Source organism: Nomascus leucogenys, chromosome 15 (genome assembly GCF_006542625.1).
Source record: "Nomascus leucogenys isolate Asia chromosome 15, Asia_NLE_v1, whole genome shotgun sequence".
Classification (NCBI taxonomy): domain Eukaryota; kingdom Metazoa; phylum Chordata; class Mammalia; order Primates; family Hylobatidae; genus Nomascus; species Nomascus leucogenys.
In genome coordinates, this window is record NC_044395.1 from 59,621,550 (window position 1) to 59,642,682 (window position 21,133).

General features: G+C 56.1%; 1 protein-coding gene across 1 annotated transcript in view; it reads right to left on the bottom strand.

Annotated features, from left to right (window-relative positions):
* Positions 1 to 297: 297 nt before the first annotated feature.
* The window catches only part of CAPN5 (calpain 5), a 56,368-nt gene continuing 35,532 nt past the window's right edge, over positions 298 to 21,133 (bottom strand). The window contains exons 4-13 of the mRNA XM_030829458.1: positions 13,649 to 13,857; positions 11,994 to 12,186; positions 10,834 to 11,027; positions 10,120 to 10,197; positions 8,071 to 8,266; positions 7,270 to 7,392; positions 5,511 to 5,707; positions 4,374 to 4,489; positions 3,711 to 3,847; positions 298 to 2,735 (exon numbers count right to left, since the gene is read on the bottom strand). Of these exons, the coding sequence (XP_030685318.1) occupies positions 2,553 to 2,735; positions 3,711 to 3,847; positions 4,374 to 4,489; positions 5,511 to 5,707; positions 7,270 to 7,392; positions 8,071 to 8,266; positions 10,120 to 10,197; positions 10,834 to 11,027; positions 11,994 to 12,186; positions 13,649 to 13,857 (1,626 nt within the window). The 3' untranslated portion in view covers positions 298 to 2,552. The remainder of the gene's footprint in view (positions 2,736 to 3,710; positions 3,848 to 4,373; positions 4,490 to 5,510; positions 5,708 to 7,269; positions 7,393 to 8,070; positions 8,267 to 10,119; positions 10,198 to 10,833; positions 11,028 to 11,993; positions 12,187 to 13,648; positions 13,858 to 21,133) is intronic.

Sequence of the window (21,133 nt, forward strand, 5' to 3'; positions counted from 1 at the left end):
GACCAGAGTATGTCTTTGTTCTCCCTGCTCGTTTGTAGACTGTTCCAGAGCAGGGACTGCCATGCCTGGTTCCCCACATCCCAGGTGCCCAGGGCAGGCCTTGGCACAAAGCCAGCCCCATACAGATCTACTGAATAAAGGAATGACTGAATGATCCCCACAATATCAGCTCACAGGTGCACCGGGCAGGCAGCGGGGCCTTCCCTCTGACCAGACGACAGTCACCCAGGCCTGGGGAATATTCCTCCATTGTCCCTTCCCCCCAGTGGGACAGAGGGACACAGGAAAGTCTTTTCAGAATTGTGTAAGATTTATTGAGAACAGGCTTCCTGTCCCCTAACCCTGTGGTGGATCCTGAGAAGAGTGAAGCCCAGGTCTGGGTGGTGTGGGCTGGAGGCCCTACCCACCTGCAAATGGGGACTCTCAGGCCCCTGCGGGTGCATACAGTGAACAAAGTAATTGCTCTCCCCTACCACCCCTGATCCTTACCTGCCTGGCCCCCAAGGTCTCCTGGGGACCAGAGATCCCTGCAAAGCCAGGAGCCAGCCTGGCCCACCTCAGGGGGCAGGAAGCAAGGGTAGCACTGTGGAACCTGTTCTGTCAGGGGTGGCAGGCATGGCCTGGCCCTGAGGCTGAAGCCCACAGGTCTGCCACTTGTTCCTGGTGTGCCCCTGTATCCCAGGGGACATGGCTGAGCAAAGTTCCATGTGTTAGCCCGAGGTGCCAGATGGCTCACTTCACCCCCCCACTCAGGAGCCTTGATTTGAAATAGACATCGAGAAGTCGTGATTACATGAACATGTATATATATAGTGTGTGTGCATACAGAGATAGAGAAAGGGGTATTATTTTGCCCTTACTCAGCACTTGGTAGTAAGAGTGCTGACACACAAGAATCATTGGCCCCACTTTATAGAAGGGGGAAATCGAGGCACAGGAGGTTTAAGTGACTTGCTCCCAGTCATGCAGAGTCCTGGCCCCAGGCCCAGGTTCTTGAGGGGAAGTCCCGGCTTTCAAGAAAGAACGCTCTTATCCTCCTTGTCGTTCATTTCCTGGCCCCTCATACGGCCCAGGGCCAAGACCCAGGAGCAAAGCCAGACACAGAGTGAGGAGGCAAAGTCAGAGAACCCAGCACCTCCAGCCAGAACACTGATCCAGACAGCAGGATCTGGAGTCGAAAAGTCAAGTTCCCAAAAGGAATTCCCAGCAAGGACACAGGGATTCCTGTTCTTGAATTAACTGCACTTTTTCATTTGCTACACCTGGTCTGGAAGCCCGAGAAGGGCACAGCAGAGATCCCAAGTGGGTCACGGCGCCAGTGCTCACGAAGAGTTCTCCAGAGGACCAGCAAAACCGGAGCCAAGAAGAAAAATGGAGGTTCAAGCTTTCAATTTTCTTTTAAAACCCTTGATTAAAATTGCGGTTTTCAAAACAAAAAGAATATAAAACATTGAGGACTAAAAGGAACATTTTGGTCCAGACAGGAAGAAGAGCACTGCGGCCTCCTAGGCTGCATTTGGGGGGAATGTTGGTGGGGGGCTGTGGTCAGGTGATGGGGCTCCCTATCTCCTGCTGAGCCCGGTGGGTGGCCTGACTCTGGTGGGCACCACACACCCCAGAGTCCCATCTTCCAGGAAAAGCTGGGGTCTTACAGCAGAGAGGCTCTGGGAGCCCGTCTCCCCTTCTGGTCCCCAAAGCCCCCCAGCTGCCTGGCCCCTGGCCCACTAACCCAGGCATGCTCCTTCCAGCACTGGGCAGAGGAGTCAGGAAGATGCCCTTCCTCACCCCCACTGACACCACCTCTCCAGGGATCTTAACCCAGGGGCTGGGAATGGAATCGGAAGCTAGAATGAGCAGGCAGCAGCAGCTCCCCTAGGTATCTGCCTCTGAGAGGACCTGAGGACAGAGGCGAGGCCCAAGGCAGAGGCCGGAGGAGGGCCCCGCTTCACCTGGGGCCTCAAAGGTGTCGTTTATTCATTTGGCAAATCTCCACTGAGTGAGGAAATGGATGGGTGAGTGGACGGGATTAGAGGATGAACAAATGTCACCTGCATATTTTCCCAATTCCAGCCTGAGCAGGAACCCGGCAGGAGCCAAGAGTCCTTTCAAGGTGGGAGAACACCAGGTATTGTTCATGGGGAAAGTGAGGTCTGGGAGGCTGGGTTGGGCCTAGGACACAAGGGACAAGAATGGAGCTTGGGGATGTGGCAGTTTGTGTGTAAACAAGTGACATCTTCTTGGCACTCCTCGGCAGACAGCAGGGCCTTAGGAAAATGTGTTCAACGGATAGAGTCCCTTAGCAGTGGTGACAGTTGAGGTGGGAAGGACTATTTGAAATCTCAGCAAGGAAACTCCTCCATGAGAAGGGAATGCTTCGGGGCCCTCGGGACACTGAGGCTGAGAGAGGGGCAGAGACTTCCTAAGGTCACACAGCAAGTCAGTGGAAGAGTGGGAAAAGGACCCCAGTGTCCTGGCTCCCAGGCTAGACTCAGGCCCAGTGGGGACATGCAGATGGTGGTGGGAACTGTCGGAGCCAGGTAGGTGGGCAGGTGTCAGACAGCCATGAGGGAGGTGCTGCTGAGAATGTGCACGGCCACAGTGCCTGGCAGGTTGCTGGGCTGCCGGCTATTTCGGTCCCGGAGGGGGAGGGTATGCAGGGCCTGGAGGTTGTCCGGGTCAGCCTTTAGGTGCACCTGGCCCAGAAATTCATCCTTCAGCACTCGGTGGTTCCAGACCTGGGAAGAGACAGAGGATCATGGGAGGGGCGGGCTACCTCCAAGACCAGGAATATAGGTCTATGGGGGGTGCTGGTGGTGGTGGCAGGGCCTTGAAGTGCAAGCCTGGCTGAGGATCGGGGGCCCTGGGCTGTCTGCCTCCCCACGAACTATGGGCAAGGTGGTGCCCCTTCCAGAGCCTCAGGCTCCTCAGCTAGCTAAGCTCCCTCCCATGCATAAAGTGAAATCTGTTATTAGCTCCGCTGTTGATCTTGGGTGAACTCGGACAAGCGATACACCCACTGCCCTAGTTTCCCCATCTTTAACATGAAGGTTGAGTCAGCTGCCCCTAGGGGTCTTTCCAGCCCTGAGACATACAGGTCTGTGATTTGATCCAGTGGGACTCAGTGTTAAGAAAACTTGGATAAGCCACAGTGGCTCCCCCAGGGGGCCCCAAATGTTTGTTTACAGATGCTGTCTCACTGAGAGAGATGCTGATCAAAGCCTGGGGGCCAGAGAGCTCCCTACTGTTGAGTTCAGAATCATCATCCCCAGGCCACATCAGCCTGAGAGGAGAAGGAAGCCGTGCGGAGGACACTGGCTTTCTATGCCCTGCCCAAGGCTCTTGGGAAACAGCCACACCCACCACACAGTGGCTCAGTGCCACCTTCCAGGTGGCCCCACCACGGGGAAATGGGAGGGATAGTTCCCAAAGCTGAGGGTGAGGTCAGCAGAGATGACTGCTGTCACCAGCCAGGAGATGGACCCTGATGGGTCTCAGGACCACACCGACTAATCCAATTCACCCACCTACAGAGGGACCTTGCAGTGGCAAGAGAGCTCCCAAAGCCACACCAGGGGTCAGGGATAGACAGACAGCTAGAGCCAAGCATGCCTGGGTCCCCGTCAGAGGGTCTTCCACCTGGGCTTGTCCCTCTGAGTGGGGAAGCCTCAGGCTGGGAGCCCAGGAGGTGGCCTCCGGACCGGGGGGCTCACCTGTACAGTGATGGGCTGGCTCAGCTTCTTGCGGTAGAAGATACCTTTCACATTGTACTCCGGTGTGGAGGTGCCCTTCTGCACAGCTGAGCGGACTTTGTCCCCCTCACACTTGATGATCACATAAGAGTTAGCCCCTAGGGAGAGGGAGTGGGAGATAGGGTGAGGGTGGGGGCGGGGGCTGCAGCAGGGCCACAGATATCTGCAGGTGAGATATCCACCTAGCTCAGTTATTCAGATGGAGAGACTGGAGCCTGACCCACCTCCGGGCCCCTTCGTTTCCAGAGACAGGCCGGCCAGCAGGGGCACACTGGCCATCTCCAGCCTCCAGAGCTTTCCCCACACTGCTCCCTCTGCCCCGAGCACCTTTCTCCCTTACCCCCTTTCATCAGGCTTTGTATCTTAATACCTTCTCAGCCTGGAAAAAGGCCACTCCCTCCAGGAAGCCTTCCCTGAGGCCTCCCTCCCAGCTGGAAGCCTCCTGAGAGCAGAAGGTAAACCTTTTCCTCTCTATGTGCCCAGCATCAGGCATCACCCCAGAAATGGCCAGGCCTGCAGTGCCTCTGAGAGCAGGAGAGCTCTGAGGCTGGTATCCGTGCTGGCGGAGAGAGGCCATGGGGCAACTGGCAGGAGGGCCGGGGGACTTTCCCTGGGAGAGCTCACCTGTTGGGGAGTCCTTGAGGCCAGCAGCCCCCAGGACATGTACCTGGGTCACCAGCTGGGGGTAGCCACAGAGGGAGCTCCAGCAGGTGTGTGGGGGCTCATCCAGGCGCAGCTCCCTGATATGGGGCGGCAGGGGAGAGGGGAGTGATGGAGAAGGGCCAGGAAAACAAGGGTGAAGAGGGGGTTCAGGAAGTGGGGAGGGAAGAGAAGCAGTATTTACCCCAAACCTGATTTCATTTAGTCTTGGGCAAATCCCCATGGGCAGTCCCCAGCTCCAAGCCCTATGGGCTTCCTGCCTTCTCTATCCCTATTAAGGGTACCCCATCCTTCCCCAGGGGAAAGGCACCTTACTGAGCACCTGCTGTGTGCCAAGCCCTCTGCTGGCGTTATGGGTGATTCCTAATCCCCGCAAAGCCCCGCAAGGCTATTATGATGCCCATGTCACAGCTGAGGAAGCAGCAGGAAGGTGAAGGGCTTGCCCAAACAGCTGGAAAGCTGGGGAGCCTGGGCCGGCAGGACCCTGAGCTGTCTGACTCCACATGCCACAAGCTGCCTCTTGGGTCTGGCATGTGGGCAGAGCTCACCTGTCCTTCAGGGGACACCGAGCCTGGGCTGTATATCACAGAGGAGGGCAGTGTGGGACGCACAGGGTCTATGCCCCAACAGGGACAGAGAGAGCTCCAGCAGTCCACTGGAGCCCAGAGCCACCCCCATGGGACAGGAAATTGTGGTGACAAGACCCAAGCCTGGAACCAGGCAGGCTGGGTGGCTCAGCCCGACTCCACTGCTGGCTGCATGACCTCGGACAACCCCTCTAACCTCGGACCCTGAATCTCATTGGTAAAGTGGGGGAGTCAGGCCTCCCACTCAGGGATGCAGGAAGATCAAATGAGATGAGTGAAAGCTTCTTTGTCAACTGTAGAGTGCAGTGCACATACAAGAAGCTGTTCCTAGTCATGGCCAGGGATGCTGGGACAGGGGAACAAGGGAAGAGAAGGGAAGGAGATGGGCACTGGTATGAGACCAGAGTGGCTGGAGGCCCAGAGACACTGAGCATCTCTGAGGCTGCAGGTTCCTGGTTGGCCCAGTGTGGACGTCACCCCTACCCACACTGGCCTCAAGCCAGCCCCCAAGTACCGGCAGTTGGAGGGCACATCAGTGAAGACTCGTAGCAGGAACTCGCCAGTGTGGCCTGGCTCAAAGGTGGTGGGGATGATGACATAGCGGCCCTCAGGCTGGTCAGTGCGCAGGAAGACGCTGCGTGAGTTGATGTAGATGGAGCTGGCGGCCTTGTGCTGCAGGCTGTGCATGCGATACTGGCGGTTCTCCTCCACCTGCGGGAGGCGGGAGGGGCTGGGGGCCACGCGGACACACCCTACAACACCCTGGCCCACCCCGTCTCCCTCTCACCACCATGGATGGGACGATGGAATCCCTTTATATGAAATGTCCGGAACAGGCAAATCTATAGTGACAGAAGTGGATTCGTGTTTGCCCAGGGCTGAAGGGAAGAGGTCAATGGGAGTGGGTGGTGGTGGTTAAAGGGAGTGGGTTTCTTTTGGGGAGATGAAATGTTCTACAGTTGATTGTGGTGATGGTTGCACAAACTCTGATCTCACAAAAGTCATTAGATTGTATACTTTATGTGGCCGAATTGCATGCTCTGTGAATTATATCTCAATAAAAACTATTAAAGGAGGCTGGGCGCAGTGGCTCATGCCTGTAATCCCAGCGCTTTGGGAGGCCAAGGTGGGAGGATCACTTGAAGCCGGACGTTCGAGGTCAGCATGGGCAACAAAGTGAGACCCCAGCTCTACAAAAAACTTAAAAATTAGCCAGGCGTGATGGTGTTCACCTATAGTCCCAACTACTAGGGAGACTGAGGTGGGAGGATTGTTTGAGTCCAGGAGTTTGAGACTGTAATAAGCTATGATAGCACCACTGCACTCTGGCCTGGGTGACAGAGCAAGACCATGTCTCTTAAAACAAAAACAACAAAAAAAATAGAGGGCAATAGGAATCCCCCTGGTAACAATGTCAGTGGGGTTTCTGACTCTAACAGCACAACCAAGTTTTGGGATCTGCAGAGGTCACAGCACGTGTCCATGAAATGCCATCACCAACTGCCAGGACCTGCCTGACAATCCTGAAACAAGTGTTCTGGTCACACTAGTGAAGATCATCACATGGCAAAGTCACAACAATATGTCACAAGACACTAGCATGCAATGAATGTACCAGCACAAGAGTATAAACAAAGTGCCACGGCGTGGCCAGGCACATCAGACGCCAAGGACTCAGCATGGACCCAGCCTCTGCAGGGCCCGGTGGCTTCATTCCATTCTCAAGGTCTGACAGGCACATGGGATCCCGCCGTGCTGATTGTCACCACACACTGGTCATCACAACACGTGGAAGGCCTCAGGTCCAGGCCAGGGCGTGCGGCCATGGGTGACCCCACCTGGCTGTGCTCAAGGATGCCTCCTCCTGGTGCCCAGCAAGGCCTCCAATGCAGGAAGGCTGAGGGGCTGCAAGGGGCCCTGAGCCCTGAAGGAGGGGCAGTGGGGGCCCAGTAGATGCCCAGGGCCTCCCAGGACCCGGCCCCAAACACCAGCAATCTTCCCCTTCCTCATCCACCAAACATCCCAGGCCTGTGGGTCTTAGGCAGAAAGAAATCAGGCTGAGAGCTCCCATAGAAGCCAAGGCTGGGCAGGCTGGGCCCTCTGTGAATATTCAAATGGGGCCCATGCCACGGCATCCTCACAATGTCCGCCACGGCAGCCAGAGCGGTGGCAGTGACCAAGGTGTTCTAGAGCGTTCTTCCCCAGGCGTGGGCAGTCCAAACTCCAGCTCCCTTCCTCTCCCCACCCACGGCAGGGGACCTGGCTGGCCTCACCTTGTAGATGTCAAAGCCAATGGCCAGGTTCTCGCCCTTGCCCTCCCGGCGCGTAGACCGCTTTGGCCGCTGCTGGATGCAGATCAGGACTTCATCTTCTGGCTTCTTGACGTCGAAGATGTACTGCAGGTGTGGCCAAGGAGACAGAGAGACACCGCAATGAGACCACACCAGGCATGGGCTGGCTGCCTCCCGGAAGCTCAGACTCCAGAGCCTGGACCAGTCACAGCACCTCTCTGCGCCTTGGTCCCTCTGCTGTGAGGTGGGCCTACCAATGCCTGCAATGGCCACCCTGCATGAAGGCTGGGGAAACTCAATGCCAGGGTGGCCACTCTGCGCACAGCCTGACACACAGGTGGTGCTCAACAGAAGCACACCAAGCACCAGGGCTAAGCAGCGCCACGGGTCAGACTGAGGAGGCTGTGGGGAGAGGCCCCGTGGGGAAGCCCAGCCCAGCCAAGTTCCTAGGAAGGGACAGAATTGTGCTGTTGGGAAAACAAGGGGCTGAGTCCCTGGCTCAGCCTCTAAGTGTCCCCGTAGCTCAGGACAAGACACCCAAATGTCCCTCAGAGCCACAGTTTCCTCATTTTTACCATCTGCAGGTTAGATTGTGAGGCTGGGGGCTTCATAACCCACAGATGGGACCGATGTGCCCATCTAACCCCCACTGTACAGACAGGTTTGCTGAGGCCCAAGGAGGGACAGGGATTACCCAAGGTCATGCAGGAGTCCCTGGCAAGACAGTGGCAAGGCACCCCGCAGCTGCTACAGGGCAGGGTGGGGGTCCCTGAGAACGCCCACCTGTGGGTTCTGGAAGAAGGTGTCCTTGTGGTTGATGCAGCCGCCACTGCGGTTCTGTCGCGGGTCCTCATGCAGTGTCCACGCGCCATGCAGCCGGGTCTCCTCCCACGTCTTGTGGATGCTCAGGTGGGATGTGTTGATCAGGCGGCAATTGATGATGTCCGTGAAGTACCGGCACACGTCCTCGAAGGTCATCCTGGATGTGGGGAGGGGCTGAGCAAGGTACCTCCCCAACACCTCCCCAGGCTCCTGGCCCCCCAACCCAACCACCTAATATGTCCATATGGCCCAGAGGTGAGAGAACACAGCTGGCTTTGAGAGGGGAGCTAAGCCCACACAAGGGCACGGGCATGGCATCGCACGGACCCTTAACCTCTCTTTTGACCTGTTTCCTCGCCTGTAAAATGGGGCTGAATCTAACAGCAGGTGCCCATCTCAGAGCTAGCGAAGGAATTAGGTAATGCAATCAAAGCAGGCAGTGCAACTTTCGGCTGACAGAGCACGCACTGGCAAACGCTGGCTGTTACTACTGTGAATGGTGCTAATAACTACTGTCTGCTGCCCTCTACAGTTTATAAAGCACATCTGCATCCAGGATCTTCCATGGCTGTTGTGAGGCCTGAGTAAGCAGATGGTGGGAACCCCATGGTGAGCGTGCTGCGGTGGCTAGGGTGTTGCTATGGTCACTGCACACTGTGAACGCCTCCAGGGGGCTGGTGGGGGCAGGGGGATAGTGAATTAACTGTGAACATGTAAGAGAAAGGCCTTCGGAAGAAACTCTTTCTAAAGACAAGGAGTTCTGCTGTGTTTTTATCTGCTGACTCCTCAGCAAGACTGGCAAAGTGGCCTGGGTGGCCTCCTGCAGCAGCCGACCTGACACCCGCAGAAGGGCTCATTATTGGGTGCCAGGACCACTGCCATCTGCCCCCGGTCTGCCTGGGGGCCCTGACAGAATCCAGCACACACAGGATGCCAATACCCCTCCAGGAAGGGACTGAGTTTCCATATCAGGTTCTGCTGAAGGGTGACACTGAGCCTGGCCCACATTCAGGACTCAGGCAGGCTGGATGAATGCAGGATGAACCCTTATTACTACTGGGGTTTTTCTTTTTGTTTTTGAAACAGGGTCTTGCTCTTTAGCCCAGGATGGAGTGCAGTGGTGCGATCATGGCTCACTATAACCTCAACCTCCTGGGCTCAAGCAATCCTCCCACCTCAGCCTCCGGAGTAGCTGGGACTACAGGGCTACATCATCACACCCAGCTAAATTTTCATTTTTGTAGAGATGGGGTCCCACTATGCCGCCCAGGCTGGTCTCAAACTCCTGGACTCAAGCAATCCTTCTACCTTGACCTCCCAAAGTGCTGGGATTATAGACATGAGCCACTGTACCCAGCCAATTACTGGGCTCTTTAAGCTGAGCTGCTGTCATCTTCCCAGCTCGCCCATGTACCTGCTTAGCTCCCTTCTCAAACCCAGCTGTGTTCTCTCACCTCTGAGCCACGTCCCCTTCCTTGCCCACCAAGGGCTACTCTGTACCTCAAGTCTCAGCTTAGAAGCTAGCTCCTCTGGGAGCCTCTGCTACCTAATTTCAGAAATCAGGCTGCCAGAGGGCCCCGGAGGCAGGCCGCGGGAAGGGCTTCCTGGAGAGGGGCTGGGCATAGCCCCAGTGCCCCTGACCACACCACACTGCTGGTGCTGGACTGTACTTCATGTCTCCTTACCCTTGCTGGGGAGATCCTGGTGGGCCCACCTCTTAGACAGCTCCCTGACCTGCATGCCAAAGGCTCGGTCTGGGTGCCACAGCGGCTCCAGGACCCCTCAGTTCGGCAGAGGGGACGGTGGGGATGAAAGGGCCTGGTACTGCCCAACTAATTTTACAGAGGAGGAAACAGGCTCTGAGATGGTGCGACTTGTCCAAGGCCACACAGCAAGTTGATGATGGGGCATGCAGGAGAGGCCTGGCTCCTGACTCCCCACCTCGTGCTCCCCGCCAGGCCCGTGGGAAGCCGCCTCAGCCCCGGACGCCCAGGGCACATACACACTCACCAGAACTCACCGTCGTCCTGCACGGTCACACCCATCTTCTCCCGCTCACTCTTGCTCACTTTCTGCCACTCCTCCGAGCTGGGGTGTGAGGGCCGGGGAGAAGAAAGGGAGCTGTCTAAGAGGCGGGCCCACCAGAATCTCTCTGGCAAAGGCGAGGCGGCACGAGGGGCAGTCTTGCACCAGGCCTCCAGTGGCACGGTGTGGCCAGGGGCACTGGGGCCATGCCCAGCCCCTCTCCAGAAAGCCCTGCCTGCCTCCTCCCACAAGGGACTGTGAGCTGCCACCATGCCAGGGGCTGGGAGGTCTGAAAGCAAAGCTGTAGGCTGGGGGGAAGGGGGGTGCGACCCCCAGTGAAAAGGGCTCCTTCACTTAACATCTGGGCTCTACTCCCATCTTGGCCTCACCAAGACCATGAGCCAAGCACAGCGGGGTCCCCCATTTGCTCAGGGCTGTGGCCTCCCTCCCTGCTCCCCTCCCTCACCCACTCACCAAGCTGGTCTCTACACCCTCTACAGCCTGCAGCCCCAGGCCTTTCTTGTGCTCCATCCATCACCCCATACACCCACTCCAAAGTAATACTCCCTTCTTCGTTCCTAGCGTCATCCTCCCCCAGATCCTTCAAGGCCCAGCCCTGGTGCCACCTCCTCCAAGAAGCCCACCCGTCCTTGTCCAAGCCCTCATGCCCTGTGCCTCCACCCCCATCCCAGGCCTCACGTGTCACTCCAGGGCCCGTTCCACTCCCGCTCGCCCCAGGGGTTGCGCAGGCGGATCATGTCCAACTTCTCTGACTTGAAGAAGGCCAGTAGGCCGTGGCCCAGGCGCACCTTGCGCACATCAGTGACGGCGTATGCGTGGCCCTTTACCAGGCCGCACGCCAGGCGGGCCTCCATGTCAGCTGCTGTCACTGCCTGTGGAAGGACACAGTTGCTCAGAGAGGCAGGGCCACACTGGAACCCAGACCAGGGACTCAGGTGCTGGAGGGCCAGGAGGCTGCATGGGACCCACAGGACGGGATGGGAATTGCAGTCATGGGGCAGTGCTGTGTTCACAGACCTTTAAAACCCCCACGGGCAGCAGTCTCAGTAAAGGAAGGTGCCCATAGTGGGTCAGCCCAGGGGAATGCTGGGGCCCACATGCACTGGCTCGGCTGTTGTTAAATATTCAGGATTATTTAAATTGTTAAATATTCCAGGAATTGTTAAATATTCAGGAACATTGTTTTGTTTTTTTGTTTTTTTTTTGAGATGGAGTTTTGCTCTTGTTGCCCAGGCTGGAGTGCAATGGCGCGATCTTGGCTCACCACAACCTCTGCCTCCCGGGTTCAAGCGATTCTCCTGCCTCAGCCTCCCGAGTAGCTGGGATTACAGGCATGCGCCACCACGCCCGGCCAGGAATGTTGTTAATAGCTGGTTGTTAAACGTGGGTAGCTGGAAATCAGCCATGGTGGGAGTATTTACACCACAGTAATTAGCAAATGCTACAAACCAGGGCTTTTTACTTTGCTACAGAGGCAGTTTACCAGCACACCACAGGGTGTGCTAAACTTGGGTTCGAACTTTGCTTTCACTGGGCCTCAGCTTTCTCATCCAAAACATGAGCAATTAATGAAATCAGGACTACCCTCAGGTGCACAGACGTTCATAACACAAGAGGATCAGAAAAGAAGTTTTGGTTGAACAGTGTGGGAAAGGCTTTTCACAGCCTAGAGGGTCTGGGCAGGGGGTGGCACCTTCCAACTTCTCCCCTCCCCCATGAGGCTGAGGGTCTGAATACGTAGGAGCTGACCTGAGCATGGGATGTCACAGTTGTCTCCCATCTCAGTCAGCGAGGGTGAAGGGGGAATGGGCCGCCTCTGGGGCCTGCTGTGTTCTCACCTTGATGGAGGCACTGATGAGGCCGCCCCGGCTGTGCACCTTTAACATGCGCTCAAAGAGCTGGTTCCTCTTAGTCTCATCGTTGGCAAAGTCACCCTCGGTCAGGTCGATGGGCTCAGAAACACCACCCGTGAAGTCCACCAGTGCGTCTGCTGTGTTGCCTCCATCCAGGGCCTGGTAACAGCCTGCCAGCCTGGGAAGCAATGTGGAAAGACTTCCCAGCTCATGCTCCCCAGCCAGGCTGCATCCTTTACCTCATGGGGAGGTTTTTGAAACTCACAGGGGTCAAACAACCTGTTACAGTCACACAGCAGGCCACGGCGGAGCCAACACTAGAACCCAGTTCTTAACAGTCAGGCCAACACATAAGGCTTAAATTTCCCTAAGCCTTAGTGGCTCAATGTTAAAAAATCAGCTGTCCAAAAAAAAAAAGCAACTCTTTTCAAAAGTACCAACAATGGTCGGAGGAGGGGAAGGAGTTACTGTCGGATGGGTATAGAGCTCCTGCTGGGAATGATGAGAAGGTTCTGGGGATAGATAGTGGTGATGGCCTATAGCACTGTGATCATAATGAATGCCACCGAATTGTATGTTTCCACATGGTTAAAATGAGAAGCATTATGTTTTGTCTATTTTACCACAATGAAACTGTGTGTTTTCAAAAAACAAAAAACAACCAAGGCCACTGGGTCGGCTCCTGTGGAGTGGGGAAGACAGGCCTGCATCCAGGTGGTGGAGACTCAGTGGCCACCAAGGGGCTGGCTTTCCTTTCTTAGGATTGAAAGTGGAAACTGCCAGTGTGTTTTCTTGGGTTTTTGATGTTGGGAGTTTTTGTCTTTCCTTTTCCTCTCTTCTGCTTTCTCTTGTTTTCTCTCTCTCCCTCCTTGCTCCTGCCCCTACACACACATTTTTTCAGCAAGATTGACAAATGGGCCTAGCAGGAGGAACCAGGGAGTGGCTCCCCTAGAGCTGGCGAGGCTAGCCTCTGACCCCACTGCCCCTCCTCCCTCCTCCCTCCTCCCTCCTCCCTCCTGGCCTAGGCCTATCCCTGCCCTGCAATGGCCTGGGCGAGTCACTCTTCCCCAGGGCCCCCCACAGCTCAGCAAAACTTTGCTTGTGCCCATTCTATGCTGGGCTCTGTGCTGGGCACCGGGGACACAGAAGCAGAAGGAGGGGTCAGCAAAGACAGAATGGACAGTCAGCCAGGCAGAGGCAGACGGTGGACAAGAGGGAGGCCCAGCAGGTGGGAAAGCAGGCACGCGGCCCACCCTGCACAACCAGGCCCCAGCTCAGTTACCACTTCCCCAACCAAGGCCCCAGGCAGGGCATGGCAGCATGAACCTTCGAGAATGGTCCTAAATGTGAGTGCTGCCCCTGCCCCCAGCTACCTACAGGATGTTGCCTGGACCTCAGTCTTCTCCCCCTAAAATGGGAGTAACCAACATTCCTCTCCTTACAGGGCCCAGGCCTCCACCCCACCCAACGCAGGCTCAGCTGACTATGCCCTCAGGCCTGGCGGTTGAGCCTGCCGCGTGCCTGCACCAGCCCCTTGCTTCTCTGTGACTAAAGCCCTGGCTAACGGAACACCACGAGGAGCCCATCCGGTGCCACCCCCGTCTGGGCCTCCCACCCACCTGCCTGCTGCTGGCACCTACTTGGCATAGGCCTTCTCCACCAGGGCGCACCAGAACTCATTGCGGGAGTTGGAGTGGCAGTAGATGAGCTGGTTGTTGACTGTGGGCAGCCGGTCATCGATGACCACGTCCACCCATTCCCCGAAGCGCCAGAAGTGGAAGTGGAAGATGCCCGCGTAGGCGCTGGGCTTTTCGGGGTCCCATTCCTGCTCCTTCCAGTCTGGGATGACCTGGGTGGGGGGAGGGGGGATAGGATCGGGGGACACAGTGAGGGGATGTCTGGCTTCCTGAGGAAACGGGGGCACATGCGTCCAGCGAATCGGAATGGAAAGGAATACTGGGTTCGGGTTCCAACTCTGCCACAAGCCTGCGTGAGACCCGGGTGAATCCTCCCCATCTCCAGGCTCAGGTTCCCATCTCCACAAGGCTTGGAGGCTCCCTCCGCCTCCTTCCAGCTGTGTTGTTCTCAGAGTGTGTGAGCTTTCCTCTTTCTCATGCCTCCCTGCAACCTTCCCCAAGACTTCTGTCCACATCTACCACCAGCTCCTGCCTAGTGACCAGCGCCACCATCCACCCATCCAGCACACCCCAAGGCTGGCAGCCCCACTGGCTGCTTCGCTTTCCCTCCCTCCATCCAATCAGCCCAATCTGAGTGCCTCCGTTCTTCTGAAATCCATCTCCTCCTCTCCATCCTACTGGCACCACCCTGGCCCAATCCCCTATCTCCTCACCCAGGGACACTGTAGCAGTGTCCACAGCTACATCTACTCTCACCCCACATAGACCAACCCAGTCCTGTCACTTCCCTAGAAAATAAGACCCAAACTCTCAATGCACTCCCCCAGCCTCATTTCTCTGCCTCCCCCACAGCAGCCCCCACCCCTGCTCCCTGTTCCAGGTTCTTCCTTCTCCTCATTACTCAGTAGACTTCCATTTGTCCTTTAGTGTCCATCCTCTTTCTCCAGGAAGCCCTCCCTGACTATTCAGATGAGGCCAGGACCCCTATCTCAGTCTCATGGCCCTTGGCAGCTCTCATCTGAGATACTTACCTTTACCAAGTTATAATTAAGTAACTGTGTGACTTTGAGCTCTGATGTTATCACTGGAATGTCAGTTCTCTGGGGGCAGGGCCATATAGGTCTCGGTCACTGCTATGCACCCAGCACCTAGCCCAGGGCCTGGCCCGGAGAGTATGTTTAGTAAGCATGCATTGATCGAATGAATGAATTCAGAGACATTGACTGGGGACACTGAGACATTGATTTTATTACTTATGAAGCATCTGGGAAATGCCTGTGACTACCATGACTTATCTCCACTTAATTATCACAATAACCTCTGAGTAGATGACTATTATCCAACCCTACTTCACAGATGACAATACTGTGGCCCAGAGAGGGCATGTAACTCGTCCAGGGTCACACAGCTAGAAAATATACACATGCTTTGGAGGCAGACCAACCTTGGTTTGAAGTCAGGATTCAAACCCACATCTGCCTGCCTCTGAAAAGTAAGCTCCTTGGCACTGTGGACCACTCTGCAACCAGCCCCAAGCTGGACACTGACAACTAGGTGAATCACATGGTCCCTTCCCTCAAGAGGCTCCCAGTCTGGGGAGAGGAGGCACCCAGGCAAAGTGCTGAGGCTACACAGGGTGCAGGCGGGGCTATACGAGAAGGGAGTGCCAGACCCTACTCAGCAGCGTCCGCAGAGCTGCTACAGGCGTCCCCCAAGCAGATGAGGACAGTAGCCACAATCTGGGCAGAGAAGGGAAAACCCCTCAGCCTGTCAAGTCAGGGTGAATGACCCCTGGCTCTGCTGGGCATGGGACCAAGTGGAGCTGAGCCCCATCGGGACCATAAGCAGCTCCTTCTAGAAGAAAACCACTCCAGGTATGGGGGGCACCCAGGCGGAGGAACCAGAGGCACACCAGGAGGCCGGCACTCACCTGAGTGTACAGACTTCAGCCAAAAGCTGCTCCCCACTGCATGCTCATTAAGGACACTTTTGTTTGCATCAACAAACAAAACTCTTACCATCAACAGGGATGTTAGCAAAGGGAAATGCTCCCTAATGGGACATGTGAGACCAAGACAATGAAAATGCTAACTGAAGCTAACTGCAGCGAGAGGTACTACTGCCCTGATGGAGCCCTGCTGGGTGCCAGGCACAGGGCCAGGCTGCTCACACTAGCACCCCTGAGCCTCAGGACAGGCTTTTGAGGCGATACTACCGGAAGGTGCTGGCAGAAGGCTGCCCACAGGCGCAAGTGAGGGAGGCAGGTTTCAAACCCAGGACTTCCCAACCTGGCCACTGTCTGGAACCCAGCAAGGGCTCAACACTGGCTGTTCCTTTCCCCCACCTCCTCATCCCCGCTTTTCTGTCAACTCTGTGCCCTTTCTAAGTAAAAACGCCCTGATCCTGGCACTCTCTCCCCACTTTGCTTTCAGGACAGAGAGCTGTATCAAAAACAGGTCTCATGGGAGGCCAAGGCAGGTGGATCACTTGAGGCCAGTTCGATACCAGCCTGGCCAACATGGTAGAACTCTGTCTCTACTAAAAAAGAATACAAAAATTGGCTGAGCGTGGTGGTGCGTGCCTGTAATCCCAGCTCTTCAGGAGGCTGAGTCATGAGAATCCCTTGAACCCTGGAGGCGGAGGTTGCAGTGAGCTGGGCAACAGAGCAAGACACTGTCTCAAAAAAAAAAAAAGAGCGGTTCCATATAAGGTGAGGGTTACCATTCCCACTGCACAAATGGGAAGACTGAGGTCCAGAAAGAAACAAGATCTGTCCAAGCGCACAGAGTGACAGGGAGTCCTAAGCTGAGAACACGGGCCTGGCCCACCACCTTCACCCCCTCCTTCTGCTCCTGCCCTGTTCTGAATGCTCTGGGCTCCATGGCTGGGAGGAAGGGCAGCCCTCGCAGGCTGCTAGGACCTCGGGAGGATCATTAGTCAAACTCGAGGCTTGGCTCTGAGCCCTCTGTGGCTCAAGAAGCTGCTAATGAGGCTCCAGGGCCTGGAGATCCAGAGTCTGGGATCCCCAAGGGCCTCCATTTCCCCTCCTGCTTCACCACCCCTGCACTTGGCATGGGGTGGGCACCAAGCCAGCCTTCTCACCCCTCAGCTGCTCTGCTGTCAGCCAGGATGCTGAGCCGGAGGGAGACTGTCTAAATAGATGTGCTCACACACCAAAAGCCCTCCCACGCCACGCCGGAAACCAAGGAAGCCAGCACAGACTCCTGGGGCCATGTCAAAGGATTCAGGAACCAACCTGAAGAGGTTCCTGCTGGCCAAAGATGGGCTAATTTGAGCATCAATAAGGGCAAAAACAGCAATGGATTAAAACACATCAAATATGTTCAAATTCATGAGATCAGAATGATACTTACAAAAACAATTAGTCACTATCGGAGGTGGGTAGGGAATCAACTCATATTTTTTTGAAACTGGAAAATTACAGGAAATTTATCCTGTCTCTGTAGACAAACTGTACCAGATGGTAACCAAATAGTAGATGGAGGGAAGTCTTGAACTGCAAAAGACTTCTAGCTTATAAATGAGAAAGGACTGATGATATTAGACCACCAGCATTTTACAACCACTGAAGAATGAATGAATTTAGGCAGTGGTCACTGATGGTTTCTAACATCACAAAAAAGAAAGATAACCAGCCATGATGTGCCTCCTGAATGAAGTACACAACATCTTCCATGATGCAGCTGTGACAAAAAAAGAAAAAAATTGTTCCTAAACTGTATCAAGCTTCTAGAGCTAAGTCCCAGGTTACAGGAAATGCAGGGGACAGAGAACACATCAAACACCACCATAAAGACGCAGTCAACAAAACCCACACCATGGGAAACCCCACAGGACAAACGGCCCTGTTTCTTTGATAGATAAATTACTAGGAAAAAATAAAAGATGAAAGAGCAATCAACCAATTGCAATTATGGACTTCTGTTTGGATCTCATTCAAACAAACTGTAAAACCTATGCATATTTATAGCACAAATTAGAAATTAGAACAATTACTGGATATTTGATGATATTAAGGGATTATTTTATAAGTTGGTATTATGGTTTTTTTTTTTTTTTGAGTTCTTATCGTTCAGAGATGCATCCGGAAATATTTACAGATGAAATGAGATGCTGCCTGGGCAAAGTGCAGGGGTGTGTAGAGGAAATAAGACTAGCCATAGGCTGGCAAGTGTCAAAGTGAAGGGATGGGTGCAAGGAGTCCATCAGGTTGTGCTCACTACCCTCTCGCTGTCTACAGTAGAAATTCCCCATCACCACGGACACCAGCCACCTGGCCCGGCAGTCCATGCTCTCAGCCTCATCCCTCAAACACTCCCTCCTTCGGGTCCCATCTACCACAACCACCAAACACCCGTGCCACTTCAAGCCACCTCACCCATGCACAGGTGGCTCCCTCTGCCTCCTTCCCTTGTCTCTTAGGGGCCAGCTGAGCAGCAGCTTTGAGGGACCTCCTGCCGAGCCCCCCCCACAACCGTCTGGCAGCCCCTTCTCCTGGCATCCCAGCATGGCTCTCTTTTCCCTGCCCACTGGGAGGAGCTCCTTGGGGACAGGGGCCAAGTCTGCCCTGAGGGAACTGAGATGACCTGGTCAACCTCCTTCCCAAGAGGAGAAAGGAGAAGCTCCCCACCACCTACTGCATGCTTACGAGGCTTTACTGACTTGGGCTGACCTGGCAGCAAGGCAAGGACTGGCGGGATCTGCCGCCTCCCTCATAACCCCCTGGGATGTGATCCACCAATGGCCACCCATGGCAGAATGGGCCCAGAAACTTCAGGGTCCCACCCATGGGTGCACCACAGCATCTCTGGCTCCTGGATTGTCCCTGGAGACTCCCACCTCGATCCAAGTGGCTGCTCTTAAATCTTCCCCGGGTAGTGGCAGACAGGACTCTCTGCCCAGCTGTGCAACAGAGTGGAGAAGGCGGGGGTCGGCAGCCCAGGGAGGGAAGCTGCTCAGGACCAGCCTGCAAGTGTGTGTGTGTGTGTGGAGGTGCGTGCGTGTGGAGGTGCATGCGTGTGTGGAGGTGTGTGCGTGTGTGGAGGTATGTGCAGATGCGGGGCACAGGCAGGGAGCTTTTCACATTTCTGCCCGGGACCCCAGAGGGCCAGTGCGGAGCGTTTCTGAGCCATGCCACCAGGGCTGTGGAATGGGGGCTACAGGGAGGTTTCCTGTATAACCCAAGCTGGGTAAGGTGAGCCACGGGCCTTTGCGAGTCCTCAAAACTAGTGGGTCCCTGGTCCTGAGTATCTGAGATTCCTCAACTCTCAGCTTCTGATTCCAAGACTCTCAAACTCCCCGTTTCAGATGCCATGACTGCAGGAGGCCAGGAAAGTGGCGGGCACCCCCTGCCTTCTTGGGAGAGCAGAGCCCTGCTGCTTTCCACCGGAGACCAGGGTGTCGACGCACCACAGAGTGGCCACAGCAAGTCCTGTTCATGGGGTGGCTGAGACCTGGCAGGGACCCCCAGCCTTGGGGCAGCCCCCCTTCCCCCGGGCCTCCGGCTCCCCAGCAATCATGTGAAGGCTAATGGTCTCTGCTGGGCTGCTCTGAGGTGGCGATGGTGATGGAGGAGGACACACTCCCCCATGGCTGCTCTCTCGGACCACAGAGCCAGGCTGGGTTCCTGCCCACCCCTCCGCCCTGCGCCTGCTGCCATTGGCACTGGCCTGGGATGCCTCAGGCAACTCACTTCAGCTCTCCACAGGTTCTCCTGTACCCCCACCTCCGGGATAACTGAGAGGGGAGACCGTGTGTCTATGGTGATGGAGCAGTAACCATGGGCAAACTCAGGGAGGGAGGGTGACCGTGTGCGGGCTCCGGGAAGCTCGAGCACTTGGTGGACACTCGCCCATTTCACCCTCACAACAGCCTCGAGAGAGGTGCCATTGCTGGCCCCAACTTACAGATGAGGAACAAGCTCAGAGGTTGCCCAGGGCCACCCAGCTGACGGGGCGGGGCAGGCTAGGTCGCTCACCACACTCGCTGCCTCTCTGGGCACAGAGCTCAGGGAAAGGCAGGTTTCTTTCCCTGTGGTTTCTTGTGGTTTTCAGGGAAAATGGGCCATTTGCCATTCCTGCACTCTGGGGATACAGCCAGGCCTCTACTGCTGTCCTGAGGGTGGGAGGCTGGATTCCTCTGTCTCGGGCAACTCCAGGAGTGGCTGGAAGGCAACTTGGGGAGGAGGTGTCAGGGAGGCAGAGACCCCTGAGAGACCGGGGACGGGGGTTGGGTGCGGGGCTGGGAAGGGTTCTGTGCATGCTGTGAGGGGTGTGTGAAAGGGAAACCAGGGGGCAGCAGCTACTCTGAGGCGGGCATGAAAGGGGCTGTGTGACCCAGGAGAGTGGTGGGGTTGGATTTTGAAGCAGGGCTCATTCCAAAACAAAACCACTGGTGAGGCACCCAAGGCAGGGCTTGACTTGGTCTCCAGAAAAGAAGCCAGCCCAGCCCGAGCCTGGGTTCTCAGGTGGGTGGGGCCCATCTCCCCAGTCCATCCCAGGGACCAGTGTCATGGGGCCAAAGGTCCACAGGCCAAGAGCCTGGCCCGCCCACACCTGCTTCCAGCCCCTCCATGCCCTCTGTGACCTGGGCAGGAGCCCACCTCCTCTGGGCCTCAGTTGTCCCTGTCCAAAAGTGAGTGAGTTTCAGAGTGGTGATGAGGGAACAGAGCTGTGAGGAAGGATGAAGTGAGGCACTGAAGTCACGTGGACTTGGGGCTACATCTTGCCCATGTCAGTCTAGCCCGGCACAGGTTTCACAATTCCCAGAGGGTGGGGCTGGAAGGACCTTCACAGAACCAAGCTGTTCACTCTGGAAGGCCTGAGGCTGGGAGGGGGTTGGGAGCTGCCTGAGGACACACAGCACATCCGTGACAGAGGCCAGACTAAACTCGGGCACAGGCCTGACCTCACCCCACCCCTCACAACTCTGACCTTCCATCCACCCCCTGCCCAGTGGCCATGAAAGGCAGGGAGACTCGAGATTGCACATGGTTTGGTGCCTTCCTACCCCCAGCCCTCGGCGGTGCCCAGATGGCACCTCCCTCAGCACAGCTCTCTGCACACCCCACACGGAGGCAGCTCTAGGACTACCAGATAAACAGTCAGGGCTGGAGGCTCCTGGCCAGCCTCAGGATTCGGTGAAGCCCGATTATTCCAGGCCTCCTCCTTGCAAGGTGGCAAGGGCTCGGGGAGTGTGGGAAATGGCTAGGGAGCAAGTGCTTGGGGCCATGAGGGCTTGTGAAAGAGATGGGGGCTGATGGCGAGACACTGCACATCACCAAGGCCAGGGCACAGGCTTTATTGGGGACCTGCAGCGGGCACAGCAGAGGCACTCAGGCCCCGGGACAGATGGGCTGGGGAGACAGGCAGTCGGGACTAAGAGGGTCCCCAGAGCTGCAGAGAGAACTCAAGCAAAGAGGCAGAAGGGCAGGGCCACTGCACACGGGTCTGGCCTCCCCTCGTGCTC